The 21,567-nt window shown below is 40.8% G+C and overlaps 1 protein-coding gene across 1 annotated transcript in view; it reads right to left on the bottom strand.

Moving 5' to 3' along the window:
* Nucleotides 1-1,264: 1,264 nt before the first annotated feature.
* Nucleotides 1,265-21,567, bottom strand: part of slc35f6 (solute carrier family 35 member F6) — a 36,763-nt gene continuing 16,460 nt past the window's right edge. The window contains exons 2-6 of the mRNA XM_007892912.2: nt 15,875-15,947; nt 13,228-13,399; nt 8,993-9,208; nt 6,563-6,673; nt 1,265-3,902 (exon numbers count right to left, since the gene is read on the bottom strand). Coding sequence (XP_007891103.1) covers nt 3,430-3,902; nt 6,563-6,673; nt 8,993-9,208; nt 13,228-13,399; nt 15,875-15,947 — 1,045 coding nt within the window. The 3' untranslated portion in view covers nt 1,265-3,429. The remainder of the gene's footprint in view (nt 3,903-6,562; nt 6,674-8,992; nt 9,209-13,227; nt 13,400-15,874; nt 15,948-21,567) is intronic.

Raw genomic sequence — 21,567 nt, 5'->3', positions numbered from 1 at the left:
AGTCCTGTAGCTCAGTGGTTAGAGCACTCGCTTTGCAAGCGAGAGACCTGAGTTCAATTCCAGGCACAGGGCGAAACCTTCGGCAAGTTTCCTTACTCCACACGCCTAATAATAATGCCTCCAAAACAAAAAACAATAATAAATTGGTCATTTTCAATCTACGACTGTTTGTGGGATATTGCTGTGCGCAATTGGCTGCCGCGTTTGCCCACAAATATACAGTCAATTCACTTTACAGTATATTCTGTGAAGCACTTTGGGAGATCCTCCCGACGTGAAAAGCGCTATATCAAATGCAAGGATTATTATTATTATCTTCCAGCCCCCATTACTCACGGACCATTTGCCTAATATAATTTTCAGCTCCAAGTGTTGAAGAGTTAGAGTATGCCTCTTACGCACCTTCCCGTGGCCAGCTGCAGAACTCAATCAGCCAATAATAATCCTTGCATTGGTATAGCGCTCTATCACATCTTTGAGATGTCTCAAACACGCCACAGAATATACTGTAAAGTGAATTGACTATTTTGTGGGCGAACTGTACATTACAATTTACATTTATACAGTGCACTGCATGTTTTATGATCTTTAAAAATCATTTAAAATTTTTAAAAAAAAATAACAGTAAAAAACAATTTTGATAAAATAACAGTAGAAAACAATTTTGATAAAATGAAACAAGTGCTGGGGGAGTACTACATTATTATATTTGCCATCCTTTGGCTGAAAAGCTAAAACGAGTTTCCATCTGTACCTGTTCAGGATCCCATGGCAATATTTGAAAAGAGAAGTTTGTTCCTGTGTTAGTCAATAATCTCCCAAATAAAATTGGTATTTCACTTTACCGCTTCTAACCCAGCTGCTCGGTAAACATTGCACCTCTCCCCCAGCTTGGGCTCCCAGATGATTCTGTGAAGAGCTTTGCGACGTCCTCCAAACATGAAAAGCACCATCCAAATGTAAAATTATTTTGTTGTTCATGGCTGTTTGATAACAATGTGCAAAAATTGATTTGTCTACAAATACGCAGCCACTACTTTATAACAACCTTGCAAAGCACTTTGAGACATTATGGGTGATATTGAGTACATAGGTTATTATAATTGCAGTTGAGGATTTACATTGCTAGAAGTTCTCTAAAAAGAAAGCAATTTAGTTGGGAAATGACTAGTTTGTGCCACTAGCTTTGTGGTCTTTTTTGAAGTTAGCACAAGTCCTGAACAGATACGTTTGAAATGCAAACCATTTACCTAAAGCAAGAAAGGACAGCACAAATGAAAATAATTTAATGATTCAAATCAGTTACAAGTGTTTGCTTTGTATGTCTGAGTAATACAAAGCACATACATACCATCAATAAATAGTGCAATGGGAGACTGTAATTAAAAGCACACTTGATTTTCAATCAGATTTTTTTTCAATTTATGTTGATTTGTATTATTTATTATTTTGAATAAACAAGATTCCACAATAACAGCCAATGTTATAAGAGTCTGGACAACATAAAATATTAACCAACATGTTTAAAAAGTACATGGATACATCTCTTTAATAGATAAGAGTTATGTCAGTAGGGCACGCGGAAACAGTGTGCTCATTGCAGCAAACTCAAGAGCTCAATGTGTTTATCCAGAATACCCGAACATTACACAATCAGAATGTTGCAGGTTAAATCCCTGGGCTATGTTGAGTTAGTTGAGCTCACTTATATTGGCACCAGGAGCATTAGAATTGGGCTCAATTTGGGCAAAACAAGGTGGCTCTCAGTTGAAAGACAGCCACATAAAGATTTGCCACTTTTGGCAGGTGATACCTTTTCCAAGAAAGGTTCACTTATTCCTGTTAAAAGCAAAAATGCTTCAGATAAAATTATACACTGAAAACAGTTCAAACTTTATTCACAGTACCAATGATTAAAAAAGGTACAAATGATTTGCAACTTATTCCCTTTTTATACAATGACAAGCAAGGCTTCAGGGACAAGTGAACTGAAGAGTTCAGTTGCAGGTGCACTTCTGGAGAGATGCTGAAAAGTCTGATGGCCCCTTAAGAACTTTCAGAGCATTTCATGTGCTTACTGCTCTCTGCTATAACAAGATGAAAATGATGGCCCTCTTCATGCAGTGAGTCAGCAGAACATAATGGAAAGTACTTAAACTGAGTCAGAGACTTAGCCAATCGTGTTTGGTATTCTGGAGGACCCAGCGTATTTCAATACTGACTAATGTGCAATGTGTAAACCGAGGTACTCCACTTAAGAGCATGGCAGAAAAGATGATGCTTCCCCAATCATTTCTATGGTGCTTAGCAGTACAAACATTTATAAACACACAGGTTTCACCTCCAGTGCACCCAAGTGATTGAGGCAACATTTATCCTCTGTTGTGTGGGTTGAACCATTAACTATCAATGGCCCAGGCACAAAATAGTACACAAAAAGGACTACAGTGTGCGTTCTTGGAAAGGGAAAAACACTGTGGTGCTTATTTTAACAAGATTGGGTGGTAGCGATATTGAAAAAAATCCAGAAATATTTAATACCCATCTCTGTTTTATAGTGATAGTGGAAATGGGGGTAGAATTTATAATTAATGGTAGCTACAAAAATGTTCCCATAAGGTACATCACTGTGTAACAATTGAGTACATTATCCTGAGGCTATCTCATGCGTAAGAGATGAATAGGTTTGAACCACTGTAGAAGTAGCAAGCTTGACAAATATCACTGGACAAACAAGGCTGCAGTATTCATAGAAAGGGAGCGATACAATATACTATTAATTTCTTGATAATCCTGCTTTCAAACCGCAAAACAATTTACTTTGAATATACATTGGCATATAATTTGCCAGAAACTAATTATTTTCCTTTAGTTAAACCTGCAATTATGTCAACACTGTTAATCCTTCTGCATGAATCTCTCTATGCATTGACTTGGAACTCAATGGCAGAAATTAATTGAACTTTCCCATAAAATTTACAGTATTTATTTAAAAAAATACCCTGGTCTGTTTGATGGCAGAAATCTAATCTTAGGAGTTTAAAAAGCTATAAACAAAATATAAACCAAGCCTCACAAATAAACTTCTGTAGTCAATCCTCATTGTTCAATCTTCTGTGCAACATAAATTCTTGAGATTCAAAACATTACTTGAGCAGTTATTAATTTATGCAGACCTCTTGCTCATCGCTAGTCATTCATCCACAATATCATACTGAGATGGTGGTGCTTCCTTAAGAAATACATAAAACTAAAAAAAGTTATTCTTTAAATCTCAGCTGTGAAAAGAAAATTGAGATTTCAGTTGTGTATTATATAAATTCCATCTTCCTATTCATCCTTAAACAATATTTGAACAGTTTTTAAAGTAAAGGCATCTATCAGTTGAAAAGAGCCATTATAAGCAGAAAGCTTTAATCCACTGATGTTTCACTGACCATCGTTGATGGAGGCTTGGTTTCCCGCCAACAACCGTTCACTCTCAGAGGATTCCCCAACACGCTCCCGGCACCAGGGAATCTTTAACAGTAGTGGTTTATGGAGCCCATTGTAGAGTCCCGTACCCACCAATAGGACGGTAAAGCCTAGTATCTGTAGAGGGTGGAATGTTTCCCAACCTACTGCTATGCTTACTACCCAGATGACTAAGGTCCGTAGACTGTCCAAAACCATCCGTGTGGTCGCGCTAATTTCCTTTGTGACGCTAATACCAGCAAAGTTGAAGAATGCGATGCTCAAGATGTTTCCCAAGAGAGCCACAGTTATTAATGGCTTTTTCCCTATTTGACAGAAGGCATCCAAAGCATCTTCAAGGACCATTCTGGGGTTGCCACTAAATTGACCCGCAGGGATGTAGTACATTGGAAATAACAGCAGGGTGAGGATAACAAATCCAAAAATTCCTGAATTAAGAAAGAGAACAGGGGTTAACTTTTAAACAATGCCCCCAGGCAACTTGAGCTGAAAGCAACAAAGGTAAACGTGGATTGAAAGTGTACATGGGCAAGGAATATAAAAACCTATTTAAGACTGGATATTTTTCCTCCCAATTGCTTCTTCGAATTATTTTTGTGCTTGTGTTATCCCAGGATCGATGCACACTTTCAAGCTTCAAATTTAAAGCTTCTCCTTAACCTCAACCGTTGACTTGATTGGATCGACGAGAATATATCGACAACAATCATGAGTTTGTTTTTGTGTCTTTCTTCCCTTGTCAACCGTTTGCTTCTGTTTGGCTGCCACTAGATGGCAGTAGCACCACAATATGATACTTAGCAGCCAAGCCAGAAGCCAAATCAAACGCTCCTTTCTGGCAGCAAAATTGTGCATTCTGCCCAGCCACAGGGACATGTATTAAAATGCAGCACAGAAGCAACACTAATGCAAATTAAAATCCTCCAGATATAACACGGTGTTTGGAACTCTGCCTCCTATAAGAACACTTGGGTAATAAGTGCAACAGAGCAATTCAATGTTTTTGTTTAAAAATACAACTTTAGTCATGAACTTGCACTAAATTGCTAGTGTCAGAATGACTACAAGGTTGGCTGAGCAAGAAATTGGAATTTCAGACTGGTGCAAAGGAACTCAAAGGCTCTTCAGATTTTGTGCATCTGGGAGAGAGAGAGCGCGACAGATAGACAGAGTGTGTAAGAGACAGTGAATGTGTAAGAGAGTGAGAGAGAACAAGATAAAGTGTGTGAGGCACCCAGCTGAGTGGTGGAGAGGGTGTTCAACTCTGCATGTAATCTGTTACACAGGAGCACCTGAAGTTGACCCGAGGTGCAAAATATTTAATCTGCAAAATATTTACACAACCCCCTTCCCCCCAGCACCAATATTATTTGTCTTTATAAGCTTAACCATTTAACAAACTGTCGCTGGAGTTTTAATTATTTTAGTGAGCTTGCTAACTTTCTCCATAAAGGTTTGTAAAAGTTTCTTTCCGGCTCTCCAATCCCCAGACGGAAACCATCCATTTTAAGGCACTGGACAGTCATAGCTTACACTTCTTCACTCTAAATAGGTCAGTGAAGGTTATTATGTGAGGGACAGTAGAGCTTAAAATATGTGGACAAGCTAAAATCGCCCAAGTCATGAAAGTGAATCTCCTCTCCTTCCAGATGTATGTGGATGACAACCAACTTTACTACCCTCAATTCTAGCACTATTGCTGTTCTGACCAATTGCCAGTGAGACATGGATGAGTCCTGGATGAGCTCTAACGTTCCCCAGTTGAACGCTGACAAGACAGAGGCCCTCCTGCTTGGCTCCAATCAGCTTCTCGTCATCTCAGCACAGACAGCTTCACCATATGTGGGTGTACACTCTACCTCACAGAGCCAATGTGGAACCTCGGTATCCAGTTCAACTCTCAAATGCCCTTTAAACTCTACATCTGTGCTCTGACCTGCTTAACTTTCCTACCTCTCCCCTCGGGCCACCAAGAGTCTAATCCACGCATTCAACATATCTAGGCTAGACTATGCCAACTTTGCTCACCAGACCACTCGCTTTTTCCCTCCACAAGCTGCAGACTATCTCGAACTCTGCAGCTCGTATCCTTGCTGTGCTAGGCACCTCATCCTCACCTGGCTACATTGGCTCCCGATTCCCCAACAGATTGAGTTCAAGATCCTCATCCTAACCTTTAACTTCCTACATGGTCCTGCCCCACCCTATCGCTGTGACCTCCTCAAACAATACCAACCCACCTACTCAACTCCGTTCAATGGGCACTGGCCTGCTTCACATGCCCTGCCTCAACATTGGCAGACGATCATTCAGCGTATCTGCCCCCACTCTATGGAACTCCATCCTGAAGTCCTTTTGGCTTACCCCTTCCCTCCTTCAAGGTCCGCCTCAAGACCTTCCTCTTTGACTGCGCTTTCAGCCATCTTCCCCCACTTTGTTCTCTCACCCCCATGCCCAGCTTTGAAGTAAACTCTGGACTGCCCAGCACCATGGGATCCCCTCTGGACATGAAAGGCGCTATATCATCATAGAATTTTACAGCACAGAAGGAGACCATTCAGTCCATCGTGTCTGTGCCGGCTCTTTGAAAAGAGCTATCCGAATCAATCCCACTTCCCCGCTCTCTCCCCTGAATGTAAATTTGTATTGCATTTCTATTTACAAGGTTCAAAAAGAATAGACAGCCATTAATGCATTATAAAATGTAATAAAATGTATCTTCAGAGATTGTGATGACATATGGAATTGCAATAATGAAGCTTGAATGATATTAATGTCATCAATCTGTGAAACTATGTCAGAGTCCCAAACATTATTTTACATAAATACAAAACTAATTGGGTATCAGTGATTGGTGTTGAGTTTTTTTCGATTTGCAGACAGAGGTATCACAGCATTTTATAGATAAAGCTCCTAAAATGCTTTGTCATGCAAGTACTGAAAGACTGCACCATTCGTCAAATAGGAGAGATAAGAGTATTATAAGGTTCTTGCTTCAGTGCTTTGAAAGCTACCTAATGTACCATGGCTTTGTATGAAATAGGCAGCACCACAACCTAGACTGGGTTAGGACCAGAACTCTACATACCCTCTGTGCCCACAGCTCGAAGCGGGTGTACATCATGTTTGGAAACGAATTTCTCTTCCAAAACCATTTGGATAGCAACAATAATCTGGGCGATGATAATGAGGAGATCACCTATAGGAGTTAAAGGGAAAAGGTGAGAAATCAAACAAGAACCCCAGCCACACTCTGCTTGCTAAATGATCCATTGCAGGATACCTTGATTCAAGTACAAATGACCACAAGATTTTAGAAACAAGTTTAAAGGAAACATTATACCACATTGCAATCAGACTCATCCTGAATGCTACTTTTTTCTCTTTGATATCATTTAGTATAGATTCACCTCCAACAACAAGATTACATTTGTACAGCGCCTTTCACGTCGGGAGGACGTCCCAAGGCACTGGACAGTGCACAGCATTTCAGACCCGAGCTGGGGTCGGGGGGGGGAAGGGGGTTGACCAATGGCATAGTTGAAGAGGAGGGTTTTGAGCCGGGACTTGAAGGAGGCTAAGGAGGGTCGAGGCAGAGTGATTGGGGGATGGAATTCCAGAGGTTGGGGACAGAGTGGCTGAAGGCTCTCCCACCAATGGTGGGGCGGGTGGGTCGGGGGACATGGAGCAGGCCGGAGCCGGCTGAGTGGAGAGAGCGGGCGGGTTGGTAGGGGGTTACAGAGGTAGGGTGGGACGAGGCCATGGAGGGTTTTGTATGTGAGGACCAGGATCTTGGACTGGATCCTCTGAAGGATAGGGAGCCAGGTGTCGGGCGAGAGTAGGGGAGATGGGGTCACAGAATTTGGTGCGGGAGTGGACACAGGCTGCAGAGTTATAAAATAACTACAAAATAAGCAGTCACTACACTTTACGGTAAAATCCTATGTTTCACTATGAGAAGTCCTCCCAATGTAAAAAGAACCATATCAATGCAAGGATTAATATAAAATACTCCTTGCATTTGACATAGAGCCTTATCACATCACTGAAACATCTCAAAACGCTTCACAGGATTTTACTGTAAAGTGTAGTGATTGTGTATTTGTGGGCAAACGTGGCAGCCAATTTGAGCACCTCAATGTCCCACATGAAGTGAACAACCAATTTTATTTGGGAGCTGTTGGCCCGGATAGGAGCAGAAACTCCTTTCTCTTTTCAAATGCAGTAAACTCCTAATAACTTGACCGTGTCTTAACTTGTCACGACCACTTAAGTTATCGTGCTTTTTTACTGTAGTGCCATGGGATCTTTACCTGAACAGACAGAACATACCTGGATTTAACCTCTCATCCGAAGGACAAGATGTCTCACAATGCAGGGTTCCTGCTCCCCCAGAACTCCATTGGAGTGTGAGCCTAGATTAGGTCAGTTTAACAGCCACTCCTCCCTCACAGAAACCAGAGTCTGACAAAATACCTCGAACATGCACTCTTGGATTCCTTTCATTAATTAGTTCATTATCCAGTTCCTGGATTGTTATGCCTTTTAATTTGATTGGAGAAATCTATAGTGTGAAGCTTCTACTCATGAACTCTCTATTGCAACCCAAAGACTGACAATAGTACTAGGCATCTTAGATCAATATCAAGTTTGGTACTGGGATAGCGAGCTTGGCTAAAGCCTTCTTCCTTCCGGTCCAATCTGCAACGAGAACAAGCTTCCCATTGATTCCAATACTCTAATACCATAAATACACATTTCTGTGTGATTTCTTAATCACAGGAGTGAATAAGAAATAGTCCACTTTGCTAGAATTCATTGCAATTTCAGATTGAGTACTGATTTAAATTGTCAACAGGATGGTTTCTGGAGCAAAGCGATTCTGGTTTTAATAAAAAGATACATAGCTGCATTACAACCTACCCTAAATATAGAGGAAACTTGACTTCCACATACTGTAGAGCCCCATTCCAACACAGTAGCTGGGATCCATAGAATCCCAATTAGCATTATAATAGTGCACAATGCCCAGTCAGCACATTCACCGTCACTGGCCTTCACTGCAGTGCAGAAAGCTGCTCGCTTCAAAATACTGGCCAGCTTTAGGCTATATATAAAAAAAACTGGCTACCTTCCTGGTCACCAGGTTACCACTCACGTCACTTCCTGCAGGCTGTGTAATGCCTAGCATACAAAAAGTGACAGTGGCAGCGGCCAGATGACTCAAAAGGCAGCTATTTTTGCTTCCTACATGTCAGTTAGCATTTTAACATTCCTACCATTTATTCTACTGGCACAGTCTCATTGCTTCACTAATGCTTGTTATTATCAGCCCAACAATCTACATCTAAATCTCTCTACGTTCTTTACGCTACATCCTTTCCCAGGGGAGAAAGGCTTGTGCAGTCTCCGTCATAGGATTATTTTCTCCTGGAAAATAAAACTAGAAAATGTGCTCCTATTGATGTAAAGCTTTAGATCTTCTACACAAAGGATGAGGAGAAGCAATTTGTATTACCTGTTATCACCTCAGTTGTGTTGTGCCCAGAGTCCTGGCTGCCACTGAGGAAGTCTGCGAGCCCCACCACCACCAGTCCAAGGATTGTGAAGATGATCCCTATCCACTGGCTGACCTCCAAACGACGCCCCAGGAAGGCAACAGACAGCATGCCAGTGAAGATCACCACAGCCCCACGCAGCATCTGGAAACTGGACGCACTTGTCATGTTTAAAGCTGGAACCAAAAAGAATTACAATGAAAGCTCAGAATCAGGGACATTTTGATGCAGTTCTAACCTTGATTCAGACTAGAGTTGAAGCTTGACCATGCTAAGTAAGGGTCAGCTTGGCTTGGTTAGTAGCATCCTGCCTCTGGGTTGAAATGTCCTGGGTATTCCTCTTCTCATACTCTATCATAAATACTGTATTTACATCCCTGAATTCTCTCTGCTAGACAAGTCAGGGAGTTACACAAGTTGCTCATCACACACTCCTGTTAACCACCACTAATCCTAATATAGCTATAACAATAATCCTCGCATTTGATGTAGCGCCTTATCACATCTTCGAGTCGTCTCAAAGCGCTTCACAGAATATACTGTAAAGTGAATTGACTGTATATTTTGTGGGTGAAATGCCACAGTCAATTGCGCACAGCAACGTCCCACAAACAGTCATGGATTGAGTAAGCAAATTGTTTTTTGATAATTTGAAATTTATCAAATCCCTCATTTTAAAATGCTTGGGACTGGGGAATTGCGAGTGATTCAGTAAGGCAAAAGCTTACAGAGGTGGACTGATTTAGTGGACTCTCGGAGTTAAGTGCAGGTTCCTCTGATGATCTGCCAGGATAACCAGGTACAACTGCGAAACGGGGCTGTGAGAATAACTAATAATAATAATAATACTTGCATTTAGATGCAAGGATTATTATTAGGTAATAAAGAACTAGATTCTCTTCTGCCATCGACACTGCCAGATTAACCAGGTGCAAGGTTCCACAATGGCCTGCCTGAGAAATCCCTAACTCTGAGCTCGTTCCTCACTCTGTTGCCATAGAACATGAGTAGATGAAAAAGAAAAAAATAATCCTTGAATTTGACACATCATTGAGAGGTCTCAAAGCATTTCGCAGCAAATACTGTAAAGTGGATGGACTGTGTATTTAGTGCGAGAAACCCAGCAACCAGTTGCACACAGCAATGTCCCACAAACAGCAATGCAGTGAGTGACCAATTTTATTTGGGGGATTGTTGGTCAGGACACCGGGAGAAACTCCCTTCTCTTTTCGAATAGCGCCATGAGATCTTTAACATGCACCTGAACAGGCAGATGGGACCTCGGTTTAATGTCTCATCCAAAGGATGGTTGGTTTTCTAGAAGGGAGAATTGCTCAGTACCATTTTCCAATTCAGCAGGGGGAGATCAACAGAGCTCCAATCTAATCCTTGTACTCCTATTCCATGCATTGCTTCATCTCTCTATTCAAAGTTCAAAGTTAACCCCGTTCTGAACAGTGGCTTCAGAAATGTTTGAACCTTCGATAAAATGCTTTTTCAAGGTGCAATCTGACAAGGTGCAATTGCTCCCTCCTGTAGTATTAGAAACGACAATCATTTATTTTGCTTTGAAAACTTGACCTAGTTTGACATATGTTGCTCTTTAAAACTAACAATTATGCTTAAATCGGTTCGCAATCTGTGACTCTCTTGCCGATCATAAATAAATGTCAAATGTCATACCTAACAGTGATAAATGCTGCAGTCTTTAAGAGTCAGTCTCTGCTTGGCTTGCTACTCTCAGTGGATGATGTCTCAAAGGCAGCAATTTGGTAACCTCTTTATAAACACAGGTTTATAAAATGAAAGAAAGACAATCTGAGGCGGTCACAATAAAAATAGCCTCCTTATGGCAGTAACTGTCTCCCTCTCACCACACGACCCCTTATTCTTTTCCGACTGGAGCTGAGCTGTAGTAACAGCACTATTTGTTATGTAGCTTTCCTGTTATATGCATTCTAGACATGTATAGATTTCATATCTGCCACGCCCAATGGACCCACACGAGTAATCAACATGTGCAAAGTATTTTCAGAATGTTTCCACCTCAAACGGTTTTCCTCTTCCTTCTCTTTTAGGCAGCTCCTACATCCTCTTCTTAGTAGCAACCAGACTTCACTCTTTCAGCCTAGATAGCCAACGTTGCTATAATAATAATCCTTACATTTGATATTGCGCTTTTCACGTCGGGAGGACGTCCCAAAGCGCTTCACAGAACACACTGTAAAGTGAATTGACTTATATTTTTGGGCGAATGCGGCAGCCAATTGCGCACAGCAATGTCCCACAAACAGTCATAGATTTAAAATGACCAATTTATTATTGTTTTTGGTTTTTGGAGGGATTATTATTAGGTGTGTGGAGTAAGGAAACTTGCCTAAGGTTTCGCCCTGACCTGCCTGGAATTGAACTCAGGTCTCTCGCTTGCAAAGCGAGTGCTCTAACCACTGAGCTACAGAACTCCACAATGCTTCTCTACCATGACAACTGAAGTTGATGGGGTCTATATGAGCATTAACACATCCACATTTTCTAGCAGGAGTTGTTTGGTTTTTCACTCCCACACTTCAGGATGCTGTGACCAACTTTTGCTACTCATTGCTCTATCAGAGTTGTTAACTCAGTACAGAAGTGAGGGATTGTGCCTAAAGACTTGCTGTTCTGTATGGCTCCCATGTTTCACCATACAGTGCATTTAGAATCACAGACTTTTACTGCACAGATGGAAGCCATTTGGCCCATTGAGTCTGCAAAGACTCTCAAGAGGAAAATGTTCCTTCAATCCCACTGCCCTACCTTACCCCATATCCCTTCAAGCCTCTATCCTTCTGTCTGCCTACTTTATTCTTGAAACCAATAATGGCTTCAACTACAAAGTACCATAACAGTATATCCAGTGAAGCACTTTGAACTTTCACATCAACGCGATAAGGCGTTATATCGAATGCAAGAATTATTATTATTATTGTCCCTGCCTCTACAACCTTACTAGGCATTCCGCATCCCAACAAGTCGATGAGTGAAAACAATTATCCTAAGCTCTCCTTTCGCTCTTCTTGTTACTATCTTGCAACTATGGTCCTTAGTCACTGACTTCTTTCCCAATGGAAATACTTTCTCCCAATTCAGGTCAGGATTTTAGAGGTCATATTCCAAACTAACACTCCAACAATAATAAAAATAATAATTATCCAAGCATTTGCGTCTCACATCTGGAGAATGTTCCAAAGTGTCTCACAGGATTTACTGTAAAATGCAGTGTAAAATGTAGGAGAACACAGCAGCCCAATTGTGCACAGGAATGTCACACAAATTTATTTGTGGGATATGTTGGCCAGGACACTGGGAGCAACTCCCTTCTCTTTTTGGATAGTGCCATGAGATCTTTAACATCCACCTGAACAGGTAGACCAAAGCTCGGTTTAAAGTCTCTTCCAAAGGACAGCAACTCAGACAACACAACACCCCGCAGGACTGCAATGGAATGTAAGGTGAGACGATGTGAGTTCAAGTCCCGATGTGTAACTTGAACCCAAGCTTCTGACTAAGAGGTAAGAGAGCTATCAACTGGGTTAGGCTGACAAATAGTGCATTGCTGGAGATGCCACCTATCAGATTAAATGTGAAATCTAGATCTGGTCTGCCGATTCAAAGTGGATGTGAAAGCTCTTATAGCACTCTTCGAAACATCAAAAAAATTGCTCCTGATTTCCCAACCAACAATTTTCCATTTAAAAAGATAGTTCACTTTATGGCTGTTTATGGGACGTTACTGTCCAGGAAATTGGCTGCAACATTTCCCCCATAAAATGCAATCACTCTACTTTATAGTAAATCCCATGAAGTGTTTTGAGGCATCCTCCGGATGTGAAAGACGCTACACCAAATGTAAGAATTATTATTACTGCACCATTAATGTTCGGGTGGATGTTAAATTCTCTATCAGCATTAGAGCCATAAAGATTTCATGCGACCTCAGCGATCAGTGAACATGACACAGCATTCTAATTGGAACTGATTGTATAGTTACGTTTATTATTATTCTTTCAGCTCCCGCCCGCTGCGGCTCCTGCCCACTGCGGCTCAGATGCCTAGATTGTGAAGCATTTTGAGACGTCCTCCCGATGTGAAAGGCACTATATGCGTAATATAAAGTACATTGCATTGTTTACACCGTAATCTAGTCGCTACTCACCAATATACATGATGCATGTGCCAGTCATGTCACACAGAGCTGGCGGTAGGAAAATGAAAGAGTTAAACTGTCTGGAAGGTGCCATTTTTGGTTCTGGTCTTCGTCGATCATAGCATAAAACGATGTAGAACACCACCAAACAGGAGAATTCCCCGAGGAACATGCCCACAGCCTGGAAAGAGACGAGAATAAAATCCAATTAAGAGCACACATATTTTATCCAGTCTTACTTTTCCTTTCCCTGGAAATATCCCTCTCAGGTGCTTTTGCCAATTCATTTCCAAAAACCCCTCTTCAGGGAGGGAGGGGTCTTGAGTAAGCTGTCAAGCTACGCTGAAGTTTCATCCCAACCTCGGTTTTGTTGCTGGGTACAATGTACACAACTTGGAAATGGAGGAAAACTTCACAAAGTATTATTGTCACATTTTGAAAAGAACAATTTGATTTTTTTTAAAAACAATTCTACACAGCGGGCATCTCAGGCACTGACCTCATCAGTCTGCACCTGTGCTCACTTCACCTCATTGAGCCAGTGCAGAATCTCAGTGCCTTGGCTCCCCATCCCTAACAGATCAAATTCAAAATCTTTGTCTCGAGGTTGAATCCCTTCCCGACCTCTGCTCATCCTACCTCTGGCCTCCTCCGACTACCGAACCGATAGCAAACCCCACCCGATCCCCACCCCACCATTGATGAGAGAGCTTTCAGTCATTCTGCCTCAGCTTCAGCTCTCTGGAATTCCATCCCTGAGTCCCTCCACTTTGTCCTTACCCCCACGCCTACCCTTCAAAAACCTGCCTTAACACCCATTTCTTCGACCGTGCTTTCAGCCAATCCTCAGTCAGTTGTGTAAAGTGCTTTGAGATCCTCCTGATGTGAAAAACCTGAATAAATGTAAACTGTTGTTGAAAAGTGAGAGAATTTCAGTGTTCTCACTACAAGCCTTCAGAATAGGCCCACATCATGCTTAGTTTGCCTCTTGAAAATTACAGGACTGTAGGAGGCCACTCGAATCATCAAGTCTAGAATGGTGGCAGTTTATCCACTGCGGCTAACTGCTTTGATCTTAATCCCCTGATCTTTCCCTCCCTGCACAATTTGTACACACATAGTTGTGGTTTCAGTCTTAATAGCCATTTATATGTATTGATAAGTCAATCTACACTCTAACAATTTTCTAACCTCCACCAACATGATTTTGTTTCATATTGAATTGTTTTCCTAGTATACCTACGTCAGGTACAGCAAAGGATATAAACAATGTGAAGCTCTCCAAACTATCTCAAACAATAATAATCCTTGTGATTCAATACAACACTGACAACGTCAAGAAGTGCTTTACAAAGTTGCAGCAAAATGTAGTGACTACATTTGTAGGCAAAACATCTGCTTTAACCTCAGCCGCCTCCCACCTCAATTATAAATTATTTATTTGAACCAAAAATCCCCCAAATAAAATTAGTCATTCACTTCATGGTTGTTTATGGGATATTGCTATGCAAATTGGCTGCTACCTTCACCCACAAAACATGCAGTCACTCCGCTTTACAGTATATCCTGTGAAGTGCTTTGATGTCATCCCAAAGTGAAAGGCGTTGTACCAAATCTAAGGATTATTGTTGTTATTACAACCTCTTCTTCACTTTCAATGCCCTCCTTGGCCTTGCCCCCTCCTACATCTCTGACCTGCTGACCCCCTATCAGCCTGTCCGTTCCCTCTACTCAGCAGGCTCCGGCCTGCTCCAGGTCTCCTGCCCTACCAGCGCTACCATCGGCGTCCAGGGTTTCAGCCTCTCTGCCCTCACTCTTTGGAACTCCAACCCACAATCCCTTTGCCTTGTCCCTTCTCTTGCCTCCATCAAGGCACGACTCAAGACCCTCCTGTTTGATCGTGCCTTCGGCCGCCCTCCTACCCCCTCTGCCCTCCCTCATCCCAACTGTGTCCCCCCACACTCGGGTCCTGATCCCTGACTGTTCAGCAACTTGAGACGTCCTTCCGACGTGAAAGGCGCTTTACCAATGCAATTTTGTTGTTATTATTCTCCACATCAGCTGAAGTGAAACAGGCAATTCAATGCAAAATTCTAGGTGCTTTAGTGATGTGCAGATATACCTAATAGGAAATGTCTGGAGGAAGCCTCAGTAAATTTCACATTGAATCTTCATAGATGATAGAGAATGATATCTTCCATGTCACCAACATAGGCTGGGTCAAACTCAGAGATCACAGGCAGGGCCTACTCCCCAACATTCCTCTCTAAAATTGCACTCGATGGCTTTCACAAAGTGTTTGCATGTTGCGCAATCTACCACTTGATGTACAAGGAAACACACAGCTATTTTTATGGACCATAAGAGAAAGAACAATGAGCTGCAGTAATGATACAACAGCATAAGAAAGTATGGAGTGAGAATTGAAACACCCACTTTTATCTGCACTGTCCCTTATTCACCACAGAAATCCAAATGATGTATGCCCATAGTGCTTTTATCATTCCCCTATGTCACTCAACAAAAGAACACTCTTATTTGTAATATCTGGAGGGGATTAGGATGCACAGCGGCTCATGTGGAGTATAAACACCAGTACAGATTACTTGAGTCAAATGGCCTGTTTCAATGCTGTAACATAATTTATGTAACACACCTGAAGGAAGGGATGATTGAACTTATGTTCCTTTGATTCATGGCAACCTTTGGCACTGAATTTATCAGCCCATCTGAAATATAAAAGAAATGACTGTTATTTTTGCAGAAAATAAACAAAATACAAATGACGTCTGCAGGTGGACGTCAAAGATTCCAGGACCATATTCAAAAAGAAACTTTCTCCCAATCAACAAATCCTCCATTGGCCCACCTTATGGCTGTTTGTTGGACCTTGCTAGTGCAAATCCTTGTCACATTTGTCTACAAGACATTCATAACACTAGGCAGGGATTATTTATGAAAGCCTTCGAGATAACTCAATGTGATAAAGCAATATAATCGAATGTAAATTCTTTACTGAATAGGATAACTCACACTGTGTTTAAAGGTAGAAACTTAACAATGATTTATATTTATATAGTATCTTTCACATAGGATTGTGTAATCTTGGAGTTCTGTACAATGGTGGGGTTGGAAGCCGAGAAAGGGAGAAGAGGGAGGTGATCATAGGTGTGGTCCAGCGCCTTGGGATGTCCTCCCGACGTGAAAGGCGCTTTTCTTTTCAGCACAAAAAGAGGCCAATCGGCCCATCGAGTCTGTGCCTGCTCTTTGAGAAGAGCAATGTAATGTCAATCCCACTCCCAGCCCTTTCCCCATAACCCTGCAAACCCATCCTCCTCAAATACCCTCCACCGCATTTTTAAAAGTAGTTATCAAATCGGCCTCGACCACCCTTTCAGGCAATGTGTTCCAGATTCGAACAACTCGCTGCGTGAAAACATTTCTTCTCACCTCCCCTCTGTTTCTTTTAGATACTATTTTGAATCTGTGACCTCGAGTCACCGACACACCCACCAGTGGAAACAGTTTTTCCCTTTCTAACCTATCAAATCCCCTCATGATTTTGAAGACCTCCTCGTAACCTTCTCTGCTCCAATGAGAATAATCCTAACCTCTCTAGCCTTTCCTCATAATCAAGGTCCCTATACAAATGTAATCTTGTTGTTGGTCAAATAAGTAGGTTTAACAGGTGGACAGATAAAGAGGGGGCAAAGCGAGGGTTAGAGGCAGCAGAGGGATAGAGGCATGGAGTTCCAGAGATTAGAGACACAGTGACGGAAGCCTCGGCCACTGGGCAACGAGAAGAGGGTAGATGAGATATCTCAAGAGTTGAAACTTCGCAAGGTTGTGACATACAGGGCTTTCCAGGGGAGAAAATGCTGATCACATTGGAGATGCTTTGCTGGTGGCTGCTCAGCAGTGATTCAAGTAGACTGTTTATTAAACGCCATTATAAAGGTGGTTTGATGTGCTGTATCCCTCAGGTCTGTCAATGACCCAGTGGGTGAATGCATAGCAAGCCTAAATACATTTGCTCATTTCTTGTGAATTACTGCCTTAGTTTGTACACTTAAGGATCTGGATACATTACACCATTGATCCCGACATTCTGCAGGCATTGTCTGACAAAAGACCCATTTTATTATTCAGTCCCTTGAAACTATACGGTGAAGAATGAGTGGGTGAGATTGATTACAAAAAAATCTTGAGAGCAAAGCTCAAGTAGTTTATTGTCACCTGAACCCCACAATGGGATTACTTCCATTGTAATCACTCCCACACACTCATTACTTTGTGTAATAGTATCACAATTCCTGACAGGAGTTCAGTAGCAAAATACACAGAAGCTGCACAAAACAAAAGTCCTATTGTGAAGATCTCAACTCCAGTAGCCTTGGACCTCAGCCTGTATGATCAAGGCTTGCTTGCCAGAGGCTTAGAATAGCATTGCCTGCCCTCATCTAACAGCTCCATCTTAACCTAACACTGTTTTGCTTTCCACTACTAAATCACAGCTTTTTTCCAAATCAATTCCTCACCACATTAACCATAACAATTCCTCAAATGTTAGGAAGAAATGTTTCATAATTTCTGCTTGTAAAAAGGCATTTTAGCTCAAAACTGTAATATCCTACATAACATGAATCACCTAAGCTTAATAAAACTATACTCTGTTGATCAGTTATACAAATTATTATACAAATACTCAACACAGATAGACAAGAGTGATTAAAAGTGTATTTATGCCAGTTACATGCTATATTTGTAATCACTGAAGGATTAAGTAAATCACATGTTTACTGCAACATCACAAGAATTTTACAACATCAAAAAAGATTTGGATGAAGAAGGCCCTTCTGCCATTTCGTCTTGAATACAACTCTTCCCATTATGACATCAAGTAGTTTTGTAAATGAGTCTAATATATTTGCTTCTACTACCTTTCTTTGTAACTGTTCCGGCTGTTGAATACGCTTTGTACAAAGAAATGTAGGCGTCTGTCCTACATTCGTTTATCACAACTCACAGCTATGTTAAAGGCACAACGTGAGTTTCTGGACCAATTGGCAGTGTGGGCAATGTTTGGTGGGGAAAAAAAGCATTTAAGTTTGGTGGATTTTTGAAAACTGTTATTAATTATGGTGGAGTATTATTAAAGAGAATCCATCCATTCATTCCCCGCCTCATTTGTCGCAGTGTGAATAGAAGATTCTCCAAGAATAACGTTTTGTGTACAGTACACAAAAGGTTATTGATTGATGTAGGATGACCCCAGATTATATATTATCCCTTTTCCCCCAATTATCTTTTCTTTCTTCCTTTAACAACCTCAAATTAACTTGCAATTTATAAATAATACTCCCGCCTACAGTACAGCATTCCGATAATTGCTTTGAATAATCACTGAGAAATGAGGATCACAAAAGGAATAAAAAGAAGTTACCAAAGCGTCTTTACACAGAGGGTGCTTGGATTATAGAATTTTTGGTCGCAAGCAGCTCCTGATGCAGAATGCATAGATTATTTTAAAAGTGAATTTCTAACAATAATCTTTGCATTTAAAATAGTGCCTCGTCACATCATTAAAATGACTTAAAGCACTTTGCAGGATTTACTGTAAAGTGTAACAACTGTCTTTGTCTACAAATTTTCACACAGCAGCATGCCACAAACAGCCATGAATTGGATAATTACTGGAAAAGAGGAATATTAAAGGATACGAAAAGTGTGCAGAAGAGAAGGATTAGATAGCGCACATGGCGAAATATACCAGAAAAGACTTCATTGGCTAAATGGTCTATTTCTGTAACAAATTTTGATTCTATGGTGTTTTGATGGAAGTTATTATTCTTTAAAACTTATAACTTTACAACATGGCTTCAAAACAGTGTATTTAATTTTCATTATAAACACTTTCATTCAGCACAAAAGTGCATTATGCTTTAAAAATCAAATATTAGACGAATTATGAAAAATTAGTACTTCATTAAATATGACACTGGATTGACTTGTGAAACACATTTCCAAAGGTTATCATTGCTGCATTTTTGATGTTAGTGATTCATTCCAGGGCAGCATAATCTGCATTATTGTAATCGAACAACAGTATTTATTTTACGAAAACATCTAACCTGTAGAGTTTAGGAAAACACTTGCATGTTTCATGCTATATTTCCTCCCCTGTACCTCTTGCTAGATCTCTGAGATTATGCAGCTTCTCTTCTGCAGTAAAGCCTGCAGGCCTGGCTGCCCACTCCCATACCACTATCGATATTATAATAATAATCCTGGCATTTAATAAATGCATTGTTGAAAGCCAAGATGAGTTAGCTGCCTGGCAAGAGGAAGGTCAGTGTATTCCAATTTAAGACTTGCTTTGTAATTTTCCTTCCAGGCCTCTGCTCATAATAATAATCATCATCATCATCATCACAACTGAATGCAGGATTCAACTATATCCTTCGACTCTTCTTCCACTGTAATACAAACGAAAAGGTGGAGGTCTCTGTTGTTTGTAGGTATGTTTACCTACAAAATATACAGTTACAACACACTATATCAAATGCATTATTATAATAATAATAATAATAATCCTTGCATTTGATATAGCGCTTTTCACGTCGGGAGGACGTCCCAAAGCGCTTCACAGAACACACTGTAAAGTGAATTGACTGTATATTTGTGGGTAAACGCGGCAGCCAATTGCGCACAGCAATGTCCCACAAACAGTCGTAGATTGAAAATGACCAATTTATTATCGTTTTTGGTTTTGGAGGGATTATTATAGGAGGGAATTAAAATTTACAAGTGAATCCTTTATTCCCTTCATCATTTCAGCTTCTGCTTGGCTTGATCTTTTAATAAACTTTACAACTAATATAGCACCTTTCAGGTCAGAAAGATGTCTCAAAACACTTTACTGGGTTTACTATTAAATCTAGCGACTGTATTATTTGGGTGAATGTGGCAGCTAATTTGTGCACATCAATATCCAATGGAGTAAATGACTAATTTCATTCTGGAGATTGTTGGCCAGGACGCTGAAAGAAACCCGTTCTCTTTTATCATGGGATCTTGCACATCCTACTGAACACACAGACGGGACTTTGTTTCAATATCTCATCTGAAGGACAATGCAATAAACCTCCAGCATTGCTCTCGAGTGTCAACCTAGACCATAAAAATTCAACGTCCTGATGAGGAGTTTGAATCCACAACCTTCTGACTCAGGAAGCAAGAGTACTATTAACTGAGCCAGGTTGCACATAATTACTTTATCGTTTTATTCATTTTTCCTGTTGTTTCAGTTTTATTCCCTCACCATTTATCCGTCTTTGACTTTCCATCCCACTTCATTTATATATATAAAAAAATGTATACAAGTCATCTCCTCATTTCAGAGATGCCTACAACAATAAAGAATGATTAAAGTGTTGCTGTGATCAATGGGGGTCCACCTCTTCAAATCTAAACTAAACATGCACAGTACAACAAATGGAAAATAGAATGGAATCAGGGCACATTACAGAGTTGTATAATCACAAATTGGATAAACAGCAGGGGAAATAGTGTCATGGACCCAGAAAACGACTTCAGGATATAAAATGTGTCTCATCCATAGAGCCTCGTATGTATCATCCTGACTCAGAAGAATTAAATTTCAAAGTGATGTCCAGAACAGAGTTTCTACGCATTTGGTGTGACATAAATAGTGCTCCTGCCAAGCAGAAGAATGAGTTTAAGAAAGTACCACATGAAAGGCTCCTTTGCAAATTGTGGGCATTGTGTATCAAGGGCAAGACATGGACATAGATTCAGAATTGGCTTAAGCGCCTTCATTTGGGCAGCCAGGTCAAAAATAGGTGGAGGTACTAAGCAGAGTCGTCAAGGGTCTGGTCTGCACTGGCACCTTTTGTATTCCTTGCATAGATTAAAGACCTGGATTTGCAGACCCAGTGTAAGGTAGTTAGATTTGCAAACGACACCAAGCTGGGGGGGCAACTGTGGAATTAGAGGAGGTAGCAAAGCTCTTGCAAAGAAAGCTTAATATAGTATGCACATGGGCTGATAACAGGCAAATTAATTTTAATACAGATAAATGCAAAGTAATACATGTAGGAAATAAGAATATTAAACACATGAATACCCTTGGATGTCAAAATAGCGTGAGGCAGCAAAAAAATAAAGCTTCAAAAAAGTCAGACTCCAGCAGTACCCCAAAGCACACTCTGGGTTCCCGAAGCCTTGACTCTTGCCAACCTGTGCCTAATACTTTCTGGAATTAGGTAAGCAGGATACGTCCCTCCAGGGAGAGTGCACATTCCATTCAAATAATCTATCTCTGGAATT

The sequence above is a fragment of the Callorhinchus milii genome, unplaced genomic scaffold, assembly GCF_018977255.1.
Source record: "Callorhinchus milii isolate IMCB2004 unplaced genomic scaffold, IMCB_Cmil_1.0 Scaffold3, whole genome shotgun sequence".
In the NCBI taxonomy this organism is placed as follows: domain Eukaryota; kingdom Metazoa; phylum Chordata; class Chondrichthyes; order Chimaeriformes; family Callorhinchidae; genus Callorhinchus; species Callorhinchus milii.
Note: the sequence above shows the minus strand (reverse complement) of the source record. Positions and strands in the feature narration are given on the sequence as shown.